Source organism: Artemia franciscana, chromosome 13 (genome assembly GCF_032884065.1).
Source record: "Artemia franciscana chromosome 13, ASM3288406v1, whole genome shotgun sequence".
In the NCBI taxonomy this organism is placed as follows: Eukaryota; Metazoa; Arthropoda; class Branchiopoda; order Anostraca; family Artemiidae; genus Artemia; species Artemia franciscana.
In genome coordinates this window covers 796509-812320 of record NC_088875.1, presented here as the reverse complement: position 1 = coordinate 812320, position 15812 = coordinate 796509, and the positions used below count along the sequence as shown (strand labels likewise).

The 15812-nt window shown below is 34.1% G+C and overlaps 1 protein-coding gene across 1 annotated transcript in view; it reads right to left on the bottom strand.

Annotated features, from left to right (window-relative positions):
* The window catches only part of LOC136034358 (tRNA dimethylallyltransferase-like), a 172372-nt gene that overhangs the window by 12220 nt on the left and 144340 nt on the right, over positions 1-15812 (bottom strand). Inside the window, exon 8 of the mRNA XM_065715492.1 lies at positions 1326-1489. Within this exon, the coding sequence (XP_065571564.1) occupies positions 1326-1489 (164 nt within the window). The remainder of the gene's footprint in view (positions 1-1325; positions 1490-15812) is intronic.

The window sequence follows — 15812 nt, the reverse complement described above, 5'->3', positions numbered from 1 at the left end:
AGTTTTAGTATTTGTTAAGAAAATTTAGATCCTTCTCAAAGAAAAAATCCAAGCAACCTTTTAATTCTGGCCCGGTGAATAGATGGATCTGAAATAACTTGTTTCAGAGGGAGTATTTACGGAGAGAGATGATGTTAAAATTGAGGAAGATTAGGAAGACGTTAAATTTCGTAGCGCAAATAGAAATTTTGACAAATTTGCACTTTATACTATTCTTATCGTCTACAAATTATTTCCAGATTCTTAGAATAATAAACAGAAAAAACTTAATTACACAAGAACGTTGAAAAACATCCACCCTTCTAAAACACTTCAACAATATGCCTTGAGTCATTTAATCTTATTAATATGTTAAATTTCGTATTCCGTGGCTGGATTTCCATCATGACTCAAGATTCTAAGTTCGAAGAAAATCCATATCCCTACTTATTGCCTGGGAGATGTTAGTAAACATTACACGACTTCTTACTCCGGAAATAATAAAAAAAGACTGCGAGACAGAGGAAATCTTTTCAGTCAAATCCTAAGCAGGCACAGACAACTGTCACTTACGTTGACATATAGCACACGTCTTTGTTCGCGTACACTTCATAGTATGAATACACCCTCTGTCAAGTAAGGGAAAATCCTCGCACCATAAACGAACATGAAGGTCTTTCATCAAACCAGAGTAGAGGAGTTAATTATGGGGGGGGGGGGGGGCTCAAATATGTGTTTGGACGAATACACATCCAGGACAAGAAGAATGGGTAACTAGTTTAGGACAGACAATCTTCGATGGAACGTAAAAAAACGAAGAGAAATTTCGTCATCGAAAATGAATTTACTAAAGTGTACACGCTTTAAGCCATTTCGGGATGGGGGTCTGTAAGGAAATTCGAAATACGCCAACAATGGAACAATGGAAAAAGATAGTAAAAACTATTAGGTGAACAAAATAAAAATACTAAGATCATAAGATTAGCACGAACCCCAAGAACCGTCTCCCCGTACATGTGCATGATTCCCCCCTTGCTGTTAAATTTCATCCTGGGGCAATGGATTAATCAGCGCAAAAAAAGTTAGCAAGGGTAAATTCAATAAATTTCAGAGTTAAGGGATTCTTGCCCAACTTACCCACAGCTGCTTCCATGAACTTGAGACAAATTTTGAAAAATATACGAACTTTACGAAGGATGAAGTAGAGAAGTTACAATTTTCCTCTTTTGATACATTCAAAATTCTTTCTTGTTTTCAAGGGGGGGGTCAGATCTAAGTCACTCCCTACCAGTCCCCAGAGGTCCTATGGGACACAATGTTAAAAAATATAAATCTTTATTTTTTACCTGAATGCTTTTCGTTCCTCTCTTTTTGATTCTTCAACCGGCAATGGGGCAACTGGGGACGGTTCGCCTTTCAAGTGGGCATCTAGGATGGAGAAAGCCCTGTCACGAACTTCTTCGTTCCATTTATCTGGGTCTGAAGCATCTAAGGCATACACGGGCGGCATCTACAAGCAAATTCATTATTGTTGCTACCCTGAAGTTTAATTAAAACGTTTGCACAGGAATGATGGAAACTAGAATAAATGCACGCGTTTAAGGGGGAATGCACGCGTTTAATTATGAGAATTTAAGGAGGCTGTAAAAAAAATTCCCCTGGCGGATAGCCTGATGCTGCTGGGAAGTGATTCCGGAATGATTCGTCAGTCACATTGTCAGAAGCATGCCAGTTGAGAATTGATCCTTTCCATGCTCTCCTATTTAAAACTAAAAAACTGAAGATTGCCCACTATTATTAAAATTCTCTATGATTGCACTTATAAAACCCAGACTTTCAACACAAATCAACATGTTTTTATTGTGCAATTTTCTACCCAGATTTAAATGAGCTTACGAGGTGTCACCAACTTTCGGAATTCGAATGCACTAGTTAGCATGTGCCTAGCGTGGCAGTACTATGCGACACACATGACGCTCCAAGATGTACACCAGGTAACAGGATGTGGGCGACCCCTTGTGAACCTGTGCCCCCAGTCATGCCGTTACCCCTACCATATTTGCCTCCTAACCTGCACCTGCTCTTGTCAGTGTGTGCGGCTCTTCCCTCGTGTTTCGCCAATTAAGAAGCGCCTTACTATACAATACGTGACAAGTCGTATCTATCTCTACGCTAGTAGCGTATCAATTTCCTTATTTGTAACACACAAGGTCTTTTCACACATGTTGTGATTCTAAGCAGAATTAAAGAAAGAAGAACAGAAGTCACAAGTCGGGTACAACCATAATAGAAATACTTAAATTTTTTCTCTTTTTTGATACTCGTCTACTAAAAAAATTGTTTGTCTTCCCATTAGACTTTCTCTTTCTTATTTTTCCTCTTTTACGATAAATATTCTTTCCCAATCTCGACACTTGCTTTCTAATAGAGGGTGAGACAAATTGCTCACTCAATAGGCTCAAAATTTTTTTCTTTTTTCAGGCTTTTCGAGAAAAATCTTACCCAAGCTTCATGAAGGACTTTAGTCTTTCTCCTACCACGTTTCGGGACATTTAGTATATTCATTCTAGCACACATAAGCAGGAAGTTTTTAATAACAGAAGAGCGATCGTTTTGTATAATAATTAAATAAAAAAGCTTTTTTTTTAACCGGGAAGCAATCTTAGAACTTAAAACGAACAGAAGTTATTCCATACCCAAGGGGAAGTGTCCCTTCCTCAACTCTCGCTCTTTATGCTGAAGTTTTAAAGTTCTTTAAGAATGTTTCCTATTCAAAATTCACCAGGCCTCGTGTTTGAGCAGTCTTTCTTAAAGGATTATGACAAAAAGTCAAACTGTAGCGTAAAGAGCAAGGGTTTAGGAAGAAGCAGCACCCCTCAGAAACGTAATAATTTAGGTTCGTTTTGAGCTTTAGTGTTGCTCCTTACTTTCAGCTGAAGAATCCCTGACCGTACTTCAAACCATATCGGGGAATTCCTGACCGTACTTTAAACCATATCGGGCAACCTTCTTCCCCCTCCGTGAGAAATTTCGCCCGAAGAATTTCCATATATTTTCCAATAACAACCACTATAAGTGAACAACGGGCAAAATGCGTAGCCCTGTACCCAGGGACTATGGCCGGTAAGGCCATAACTACAAGCATAGTTATTGGATCTTTCAACTATGCTTAATCAAATGGCAATCTCACAATTTTGATAGGATGTCTTTGAGGCACAAATGTGCGTGTGAGGTGGGGGGGCTAGTTGCCCTCCAATCTTTTCGTTCATCTAAAAAGGGCACGAAAGCTTTTGATTGCCATTCAAATACGCCCTCTGCCAATTTTCTAAGACCATCAGTTCGATAGGACCGCTCCTGAAAAAAAAAAAAACAAAAAAAAAAAACAAAAGAACAAGCATCCGTGATCTTTCTTCTTGCAAAAAAAAAAAAAAAAAAAAAAAAAAAAAAAAAAAAAAAAAAAAAAAAAAAAAAAAAAAAAAAACAGAATCCCACATTTTTGTAGAAAGGACCTTGAAACCTTTACAGCAGATTTCTCTGATATTCTCAATCTGATGGTGTGGTACTCATTAAGATCGCTTGACTTATCTGGGGGTGTTTCCCCTCTTTTTCGAAAGTGAGAAAATTTTTTAAGGCTCTTCATTTTTCATAGGTAACATTGAATCACTTTTTTTTTTATGTATTTATTGTTATCACAATTCCGTTAGAGAGTTTTGGTTACAAGGCTAATGGACAGAGTGACTACTTGCTTACAGTTTGTTACGACGAACTGTTTAACTATACTTTTTCCAAGGGATCCTTTTTCCAGAACTTTTAGCCTAAGCTAAAGAGAAACTGTAAGGGATCCTGGGAATCCTATTTCGCTTAAGAAACTGTTGAATACAGTTGATACAACCTTGCTGGAATATAGTTTGATAATATGTGCTCAGTTTTTTTCCACATTTTAAATAAAATAACAATTTTATCAGCTATTTCCCTTTGGTTCTTGATGTTTAAAGAAGGATAGAGTGGTTGGGAGGTCAATGGAGCCCATAGACAAAGGAAGTAAACTCGGGGATGGGGAGGGGCTTAACCCCTCCGGAAATCCCATCTTTTACCGATTTTTTAAAGGATTTTTAATTCAAATTATGAAACACAAAAGCGTTTTTATCATTCCCCCCCCCCCCCCTGCAAACGTCCTTTCCCTAGATAACACAAGTAAAAGGTTCATTTTACTGCAAAACACATTTTCAACCTTAACAATAGACCTAAGCAAATCGTAAACAATAAAAATAAAGAAACACAATAAATAATAAACATCATAAACAAAAGAAGAATAGAAGCAAATCGTAAACAATAAAAATAAACAAACACAATAAATAATGAACATCATAAACAAAAGAAAAATAGAAGCAAATCGTAAAAAATAAAAAAACAAACATAATAAATAATAAACATCATAAACAAAAGAATAATAGATGCTTACTACGATTAGAATGACTGTTACGGAAGCTGATCTTTATAAAGTCTGATTTCCTTGAAATATATTGACACTTAGTTTGACAATTGTTGATTAGAATAAATAATTGGTTTTTAGCAATTGTATACCAGTGGATTATCAAAAACATGATTTTTTCCCAAAGAAACAAAATTTTTACCGCGTAGGAATTACCCATAAATAGAGAAAGCGAGGAATACCAGATGAGTTCCAAGAAAAAGGACTTTACGCATAACGAAAAAAGAGAAAAATCCAAATATAACTACAACTATGTAATTTATAAATAAATAATATATAATATTTAAATATATATATATATATATATATATATATATATATATATATATATATATATATATATATATATATATATATATATATATATATATATATATAGACATATATATATACATATATATATATATATATATATATATATATATATATATATACATATATATATACATATATATATATATATATATATATATATATATATATATATATATATATATATATATATATATATATATATATATATATATATATATATATATATATATATATATATATATATATATATATATATATATATATATATATATATATATATATATATATATATCTATATATATAAAAATAAGTTGTCTGTGTGTGGATCTGTGGATCAGGTGACGTCACCTGAAAAAACTGGATCAGGTGACGTCAAAACTGAAAAAACTAAAAAAAGGCAAAAACTACAAAAAAACTAAAAACTATTAAAAAAAAATAAAAAAGCTAAAAAACTAAAAAAACTAAAAAAAGGCAAAAACTACAAAAAAAACTAAAAACTAATAAAAAAACTAAAAAACTAAAAAAACCAAAAAAAAGGCAAAAACTACAAAAAAAAACTAAAAACTAATAAAAAAAATAAAAAAGCTAAAAAACTAAAAAAAATAAAAAAACTAAAAAAAGGTAAAAAACTAAAAAAACTAAAAACTAAAAAAAACTAAAAAAAGGAAAAAACTGAAAAATAAGCTAAAATAAAGGTAAAAACCAATAAAAAACTAAAAAAAAAACTGAAAAAACTAAAAAAAGGCAAAAACTACAAAAAAAACTAAAAACTAATAAAAAAAAGTAAAAAAGCTAAAAAACTAAAAAAACTAAAAAAAATAAAAAAGGTAAAAAACTAAAAAAAATAAAAAATAAAAAAAAACTAAAAAAAAGGAAAAAAACTGAAAAATAAGCTAAAATAAAGGTAAAAACCAATAAAAAACTAAAAAGAAAAAAAGGAAAAAACTAAAAAAAATTTTCATCTAAAAAACTAAAAAAAACTTAAAAAGGTAAAAACTAAAAGAACTAAAAAAGAAAAAAATAAATGACGACACTCAAAGAGAAAGCGACCAGGACAAAAGGAATGTTCGATTAGCAATCAACAAAGCACCGGGACACAGGGAGTATAAATGACGACCAGGACATAAGTAAAAAAAAAACTAACGAAACTAAAAAGAAGGTAAAAACTACAAAAAAACTAAAAAGAAAAAAAAACTAAAAACTAATAAAAAAACTAAAAAATCTAAAAATCTAAATAAACTAAAAAAGAAAAAAAAGGAAAAAAATAAAGGAGAAAACAAAACTTAAAAAAAGGCAAAAACTACAAAAAAAACTAAAAACTAATAAAAAAAGTAAAAAAGCTAAAAAACTAAAAAAACTAAAAAAAGGTAAAAAACTAAAAAAAATAAAAAATAAAAAAAAACTAAAAAAAAGGAAAAAACTGAAAAATAAGCTAAAATAAAGGTAAAAACCAATAAAAAACTAAAAAGAAAAAAAGGAAAAAACTAAAAAAAATTTTCATCTAAAAAACTAAAAAAAAATAAAAAAGGTAAAAACTAAAAGAACTAAAAAAGAAAAAAATAAATGACGACACTCAAAGAGAAAGCGACCAGGACAAAAGGAATGTTCGATTAGCAATCAACAAAGCACCGGGACACAGGGAGTATAAATGACGACCAGGACATAAGTAAAAAAAAAAACTAACAAAACTAAAAAGAAGGTAAAAACTACAAAAAAACTAAAAAGAAAAAAAACAACTAAAAACTAATAAAAAAACTAAAAAATCTAAAAATCTAAATAAACTAAAAAAGAAAAAAAAAGGAAAAAAATAAAGGAGAAAAACAAAACTAAAAAACGAATGTATATACAGACCGGGACACCGGGATACAAATGACGACCGGGACACAGGGAATATAAATGACGACCGGGACACAGGGACACAACTACAACGGGGACACCGGGGGAAACAGGGGGATATAAATGACGACCGGGACAGGGAATGGTCGATTAGCAATCACCATCAACAAAGCTCAAGGGCAATCATTAGAATCATGAGGTATAGATCTGAATACAGATTGTTTTCCCATGGACCATTATATGTTGCATGTTCAAGAGTCGGTAAACCTGACAATCTATTTATATGCAAAGACAATGGGACAGCAAAGAATGTTGTATATTCGCAAGTTTTACGTAGTTAAAACCATATATATATATATATATATATATATATATATATATATATATATATATATATATATATATATATATATATATATATATATATATATCTATATTCACAGGTGGGACATAGGGACACAACTACAATGGCGCGTAACTATTATGGCGCGTAACAACTTACGCGCGCGGGGGGGCTTGGGGGGGGGGGCGCGAAGCGCCCCCACCAACTAGGTGTTGGGGTGGCGCGAAGCGCCACCCCAACAGCTAGTATACTATATAAATAACACTATAACTACGCCGACAACTGTCCAGCAGAACAATGCCGTAGTTTGCGACTACGTATACTTTGCCTAGACCACTTTACTTATATTTCATATTTCATTGTACTTTCTTAGAAATATGGATATAAAAAAACAAAACACCTGCCAATGTTTAGTAAAAATGCCAGCCTTCCATAGAAACAAGTTTCTAATTACCGATCATTAAATTATAGACGTAACCAGCTAAAAACAAATAGGGGTGTGGGGTATGCCCTCATTAGTCTTGCAATTAAATTCAAAACAGAACAAAAAAATGATATAGATTTCAATTTGGCGGAAATGAGTTTATTTTTAGAGTTGGAACATCATTTATACGGTAATCTGTCATAGATCTTTTCACATTTGTGTATGACACGAGTCTTCTAACGAGTGAACTAAGAAAGATAGATGGTTTTGGTTGTTGCAAATAAGTTCAACCAATCAACAACAGGAGCGGTTGCAATCATTTCATTAGAAATAGAAGTATACCTCCTTCGAGAATGAAATTACTGTTCCCAGGAATTTTTCGTAACTGTAACAAGATAAAATTTAACCCAAATGGAAATTTAGAAATCAGGGGGGGGGGTGTCAGACAATAATAATTGTCAAATTGCCTGTTTTTAAGGAGATTTATTCAGATTCCAAATCATAAACTACTTCGGTTGTGATAATCAAAAGTGCGACAGATGTCATTTTGATCGATAAAGCATTTGTGTATGAATCAAATGTAAACTCAGCACGAGGAATCGAATGGAACAGTCAGAATTGTCTTATGTCGTACTGTTAGGAACACTAAAAGAGACTTAAGCCTCTATGTGGCATAAGTCACTTTTTTATCAGGCCCTGTTGCAATTCAGAACAAAGGAAGAGCATTATCTTATGGAGGTATAACATGGGGACCTGGCATTCGGTCCCTTTATCTCCATTAGCCTCATCCTTCAGAGCGACCAAAGCCGACAAACTTCTTTCCGTTTTTTGCTCTCCTGAAAAGTTACAAAATGGCATACGTCGCAATTTTAATTGGCATAGTCTATTTGTCATTCTAGACAAACAGCAATGATCAGAAATCGAACAAATACTGCAATTACTACCAATTCAGTACAGAAATCAGTTGTCAAAACAGCTTGACATGCCACTCCTTCACCCAACTCTATTACGAACATTTCAAATTCTATGATAGAAAAACCAGTTACTTTTCTGATAGTGCAAAAGCATTTGTTTTTGTTTAACAGAGTCCAATTCAACGATGTGAAGTTTGTACAGCCTCCGGTAACGGAGATTGGCTGCACATCTTCCTATCCATAAAATTTTATGCAACGGCAAAGTTGCGGTCCATACAACACTGAGAGCAGGGGCACCAGTCTATGAGCAAATCCATTTTTGGTTCCACTTTAGACCTACAAGGGATTTTTGCTAGCTCGTATTCATCATTAATATTTATTACATGAATATTTTTTACTTATTATTTTATAATCCATTCATTGCAAACTTTTGAAAGCCAAAGAGCTTGCATTGCTTGCTCGACATTGCCTCTCAGATCGTGAGCTTAAGAGAAATGTCAAGAAGTCCTTCTGAATTATGTTTTTTTTTTTTATACGTAAGTAGAGACGGGTCTCTACGCCCCATACTTATCTCATAAGCAAAACCGTATTAGCACAAAATTAGAGCAATGACCTACTTACATGAGTATAGTACAAGAGATACATCACCAGCATAATCCAGCCGACATACCGTATTAGCACAAAATTAGAGCAATGACCTACTTACATGAGTATAGTACAAGAGATACATCACCAGCATAATCCAGCCGACATCCCATTTACATATACATGCCTAGGCATGATTAACAAAGTGAACTAAACCAGGCGCATTTTATAATACGAACCGAATTTTAATGAATCAAAAAGCGATCCCTTTTTTCTTATGACACGCACTTGGGTAAAGTAAACCGGTGACCTTACATTCCCCAAAGAATCAATTGCTATGACATTTTTTTAGTGAAAATTTATGATCATCCTTGTCCCACCTCCAAGAGACCACCAATATTCCCTCCCCCAACTTTTGTCCCCCCCTCACTTTTCTGGACTTTGATGTTTCTGGAGTTATAATTTTTATGACTTAAAATTTTTAGACTAAAATTTTTGTATTTTATTTGCTCCGCTCGAATGTTTTGCAAAAAGCCCGATGAAAATACATTTCTTTGAATCAAATATGTGGTTCAAAATGTTCAGAACTCTTTTTTGCACAAAGCTCGAAGAAAATACGTTTCTTTGAAAAATATGCGTAGTTCAAATTATGTGCTCTGTTTTGCATAATGCTCGATGAAGATACATTTCTTTGAAATAAATGTATTGTTCAAAATGTTTCGTACTCTGTTTTGCACAAAGCTCGATGAAGATACGTTTCTTTGAATCATATGTGTGGTTCAAAATGTTTTGTATTCTGTTTTGCACAAAGCTCTGTGAAGTGGAAATTTATCAAGATACAGTCAACAACAGACACAACTACCGGCTCACAAGTGGTATACTAGAGTCTGAAAGAGGTGAATTAAGTTTTTACCAAAGTCTGAGAGAGTTAAACCAGATTCTTTTTAGAGTTAGTGACATATGAAGTAGGAATTTACCAAGATTCAGTCAGACACAGACACTACTACCAGCTCACAAGTGGTATACTAGAGTCTGAAATAGGTGAATTAGGTTTTTACCAAAGTCTGAGAGAGTTGAATCGGATTCTTTTTAAATTTAAAAGCATATGAAGTGGAAATTTATCAAGATTCAGTAGGGCAGAGGAACTACTACCAGCTCACAAGTTTTATAATAAAGTCTGAAATTGATGACTTTGGTTTCTACCGAAGTCTGAAAGAGATGAAACAGATTCTTTTTAGAGTTAGATACATATGAAGTAGGAATTTATCAAGATTCAGTCAAAGACAGACACTATTACCAGCTCGCAAGTGGTATACTAGAGTCTGAAATAGGTGAATTGGGTTTTTACCAAAGTCTGAGAGAGTTGAATCGGATTTTTTTTAGAGTTAGAGAAATATGAAGTGAGAATTTATCAAAATTCCGTCGAAGACAGACAATATTACCAGCTCATAAGTGGGATACTAGAGTCTGAAATAGGTGAATTAAGTTTTTACCAAATCTGAGAGAGATAAATTGGATTCTTATTAGAATTAGAGACATATGAAGTGGGAATTTATTAAGATTCAGTCAGACACAGACAATACTATCAGCTCAAAAGTGGTATACAAGAGTCTGAAATAGGCGAATCAAGTTTTTACCAAAGTCTAAGAGAGTTGCATTGGATTCTTTTTTAGAGTTAGAGACATATAAGGTGGGAATTTATCAAGATTCAGTCAGACAGAGAAATTGCTACCAGCTCATAAGTTTTATAATAGAGTCTGAAATAGGTGACTTAGGTTTCTATCAAAGTCTGACATGATATGAAACAGATTCTTTTTAGAGTTAGACATATGAAGTAGGAATTTATCAAGATTCAGTCAAAGACAGACACTATTACCAGCTCACAAGTGGTATACTAGAGTTTGAAATAGGTGAATTAGGTTTTTACCAAAGTCTGAGAGAGTTCAATCGGATTCGTTTTAGAGTTAGAGAAATATGAAGTGAGAATTTATCAAAATTCAGTCAAAGACTGACACTACTACCAGCTCATAAGTAGGATATTTGAATCTGAAAGAGGTGAATTAAGTTTTTACAAAAGTCTGAGAGCGATAAATTGGATTCTTTTAGAGTTAGAGACACATGAAGTGGGAATTTATTAAGATTCAGTGAGACACAGACAATATTATCAGCTCAAAAGTGGTGAACTAGAGTCTGAAGTAGGTCAGTTAGGTTTTTACCAAAGTCTGAGAGAGATGATACAGATTCTTTTTAGAGTTAGAGACATGTGAAGTGGGAATTTATCAAGATTTAGTCAGATACAGAAACTACTGCCAGCTCTAAAGAGGTATACTACAGTCTGAAATGGGTGAATTAGATTTTTACCGAGGTCTGAGTGAGGTGAATCGGATTCTTTTTAGAGTTAGAGAAATATGAAGTGGGAATTTATGAAGATTCAGTCAAGGACATACACTATTACCAGCTTATAAGCGGTATACAAGAGTCTGAAATAGGTGAATCAGGTTTTTACCAAACTCTGAGAGAGATCAGATTCTTTTTAGAATTAAAGACATATGAAGTAGGATTTTATCAAGATTCAAGCAGACATATACACTGAGAGAGAAAGATCAACTGAAAATCATACAACAAAAAGGAATAGCCACCATGAGTACTACGTATCAAATTCTCAGCCAGAAGAGAGATTCAGGTTCATTTTAATAATAAAATAAGTTACAAAATGTCCAGAGCCCGCTGAGAAGACAAATTCGTAATGCACGGGACTGAAAAAACTTCTTTAAATAAATACAACATCCATACTTCAATACATGCAATTCAAACAAACGTAATTAAACATATTCCCCCGTCAATTGCCTGGTCAACAGCACCACCCGTTGACGTGTCCAGCGAAATAAACATAAATATAAATAAAAGATACCAAGAACCCTGGAAATATGAGAGAAAGAACAGACCTGCCACGTAAACGTTTATACAGATTTGTGTGTGACAGGACTCGATACTTTCATCACTTGTTATATAGATACATATATATATATATATATATATATATATATATATATATATATATATATATATACTACTAATACTACTACTAACAACTCACCACAGCACCAAGCCGCCTGCGGCCATAACAGCCACGCACGCTTCCCAATCTTAATCTATTCAAAGTCTCCCTCTTAACGCACTCCAGGAAGTTCCTATTTCCATTAAATCTTTATGACATCCTCCCACCCCAGACGGGAACGACCTGCTTTCCGTCTAGCCTTAGACAGTTGGCCAAAAAGGACAATCTTTGGCAATCTGTCATCCTTCATCCGCAGAACTTGCCCTAGCCATCTCAACCTTTCTTTCATTATAGCCCTAGAAAGCGGGACTGAACCATATTTTTTGTACAGCCTACTGTCTTAAATACGATCAGTCAGTAGGGTACCCAGAACAATCCGGAAGCGATTTCTCTGGGAAACATCAGGTAAATCTTCATCCACTTTTTGAAGCACCAATGCTTCAGAGCCATATTTGACTACTGTCATCACTGTACCTTCCAATATTCTGATCTTGATTTGCAGACTTATCTTCCTATTCTTCCAAACTTTTTTTTTAACTGTGAAAAAACACCCTAAGCCTTGGCTATTCTACTTTTAACATCTTCACTGCTCCCGCCGTCTTTACTAATAATACTAACAAGGTAAGTCAAGCTGCCAACCTGATCAATCTTTTCGTTATCACCAACGTCACCATTTCATCTTCACTTACTCCTAGCCGCAGTGACTTAGTCTTCTTATCATTATTTTTTTTTTCTATTCTAGCAACCTGAACACGCAAAAACCTCAAAAAGTTCATTGACTTTGCTCAGATATTCATCTAGGATGCTTAAATCATTAGCATAATCTAAGTCCAGGAGTTTTTCCTCCCTTTTGGATTTCGTGGTCTCCTATTTTCTTTCTTGAGTTTCTTATGACAAAGTCCATCAAAATGATCCAGACAAAGGGGGATAGAAAACAGCCCTGCTTGACTCCTGATTAAACAAAAAACAGGTGCTAACCTAATTTCCTACCTTAACCGCAGCAGTATTGTTCTCATACATAGCAATAATCATTTTAATGTATTTGTCTGGTATACCATTTAAGGATAAGACCTTTGCTGCAGCTCTTCTCTCAACAGAGTCGAGCGCTAGCTCATAATCTGTAAAACTGAGGACCAAAGATGTTTGACAACTAAGGCACTTCTCAATTATTAACCCAAGAGTGAAAATTTGGTCGACACATCCTCTACCTTTTCTAAAACCGCATTGTTCTAAGCTTAAATCATTGTCTAAAGCATCTCTCAGTCTAAAAAGTATCATATTACTAAGCAATTTGCTACCTACACAGACCAGACTAATGCCTCGATAATTACGACACTCGCTCTTAACACCTTTCTTATACAGTGGTTTAATTAAGATTTACCTTAAAATCGTTAGGGACTTCCCCTTTTTTGATAATCCAATTCATAATCTTAAGTAACTTAATTCTAACCTCAGAGCCACCATATTTAAGAAACTCATTTATCACACTATCAGTACCTAGGGCCTTATTATTTTTCAATCCTTTTAGTACTGTCGCTAGTTCATCCTCACAAAACAAATCTTCCTTCATATCCAAGGTATCACAAAACTGTTTCATTTTCCTCTACATCTTTTTCTGCAACTCTATCTCAGTTTAGCAAATTCTCAAAATATTCCGCCCATCACTCTTTAACTCTTTCCTTGTCACTAATTGTGGCCTCGTTCCTATATTTAACTGGGACAAGTCCAGACTGACTACTCCCTCTCAATTTATCAACATGCCAGAACAATACTTTACTAATATGCCGTCTAGCTGCATCTTCCAGATCATCGGCAATTATATCCACGGCCTCCACTTCAAATCTCCTTAGTTCATATATTAAAGCTTTCTCCACTTTCTTTACATTCCTTTAGTTTGCGATATGAAAATATGACCTATCACTCAGAAAATTCTTGTACAAACCCCTTCTCCTCTCTATTAAATATATAGCTTTTTTCACAAATATTCCTAGCTAAAGTCTTAACATTCTTCCCTAAGACACCATCAGAAACTTCCCAAATCGTTTAAAATTATTCCAACCCTCTTCCATATTGTCAAATTTTAAACTCTCAAGTTTAGTATTCAACTGTTCCTGGAAAGTATCTCTCCAATTCTCATCCTGGAGTCTACCAACATCAGAACTTTCCGGGAGGTAGTTACCCTATTGAAATTTCAGCTTTAAATTAACCCTAGACACTACTAGACGGTGATCTTTACTTTTAACATTAATAACAGCACTGTTACATACCCTAGTATCTTGTATTGATTCTGTCAGTCTTCGGTTTACTATAACACAATCAATAAGGTTTGCTGTCTTACCGTAACGTGACCGATACCGTGTCAACTTATGGGACATTTTAGGACCAAACACCGTATTGGTTATAACTAGATTGTTATACCTACAAAATTGCAAAAGTCTGTAGCCATTACTGTTTTCTTTTCCAACACTATATTTACCTAGGCTAGGATACCATCTATCCCTATTTCTACCAACCTGGGCGTTAAGATCTCCTAGTAAGATCTCCATATTTGCTGCTGTAACTGTAAATAAAATCTATCTGAGTCACTTGTATCTCCGTCAGTCGGTCCAACAAGGGCATATACTACTATAACTGATACCCTAAACTTTTTAGTCATAAAATGAGCAATTAGTATTCTATTATTAATACCTTCCCAGCCTAAACATGACTGAGCAGCATTCGTCAGTCAAAATGTCAAAACGAAAGTAATTTTTTAATGTCGTAACATTGCAAATTCCAATTTTCATGTTCTTTAAATCATTGAAATTATTTTGGCCACAGGAAAAACAATGTTCCCGGATACCAGTGCAGGAGTGGATCGACCTATCTTCTCAAGTCTACATCAAAGCGCTTAAGCCGGCTTAAACCAGACAGCAAGAAGTCCCTGAGACCTCCAGCATGAATGGAGGCTTTGTGCAAACCTGGGCCCATCTTGGTCACAACATGGTTTTAAGCACTTGGCGATGCTCTTCTATCAACAAGAGTCGAAATCCTGCATAGACAGTCCCAAGCCTATTATTTCCTATTCGTTATATATTAAATAAAAAACGAGTTTTTTTCTAACAGAAAGTAAGGGGCGACATTAAAACTTAAAACGAACAGAAATTACTTTGTATATGAAAGTGGATGCTTCCTCATCAACGCCCCGCTTTATACGCTAAAGTTTGACTCTTTCTCTTAAGTCTACCTTTTAAAACAGTAAAAAACTTTAGCGTAAAGAGCGGGGCGTTGATGAGGAAGCATCCCCTTTCATATACGAAGTAATTTCTGTTCGTTTTAAGTTTTAATGTCGCTCCCTACTTTCCGATAAAAAAAACTTGTTTTTTTTATTTAATTTCTGAACGTTTTTAAATCAATGCGTGTTTTGATTTTGGCTCTCCGCAGATGAATAATTAAAACGCAATTTGCTTATTTATTTTTTTGGCTAACTGGCTTTCTCATGTTTTGATCGAATGATTTTGAGAAAAAAAGAGCGGAGGAGGCGGCCTGGTTTCCCTCCGATTTTTCGGTTACTTAAAAAGGCAACTACAAATTTAATTTTTACGCATGTTTTTTTTTTAGTAAAAGATATACTTTACTTAAAAATTAGCTTACGTAACGAACTTCTGTATTCTCATGTTTTTATTACGTATATGAAGGGGTTCACCCCTCATCAGTACCTCGCTCTTTACACTAAAGCTAAAATTTCGCCCCAACTTCTTAAGAATGACCCCTGAATCACAAAAGCCGTAGAATAAATAGTTGAAATCACTAAAAAAAAAACTTTAGCGTAAAGAGCGAGGTATTAGGGAAGGTGAGCCCATCATATGCCTAATAGTTTCTGTTAG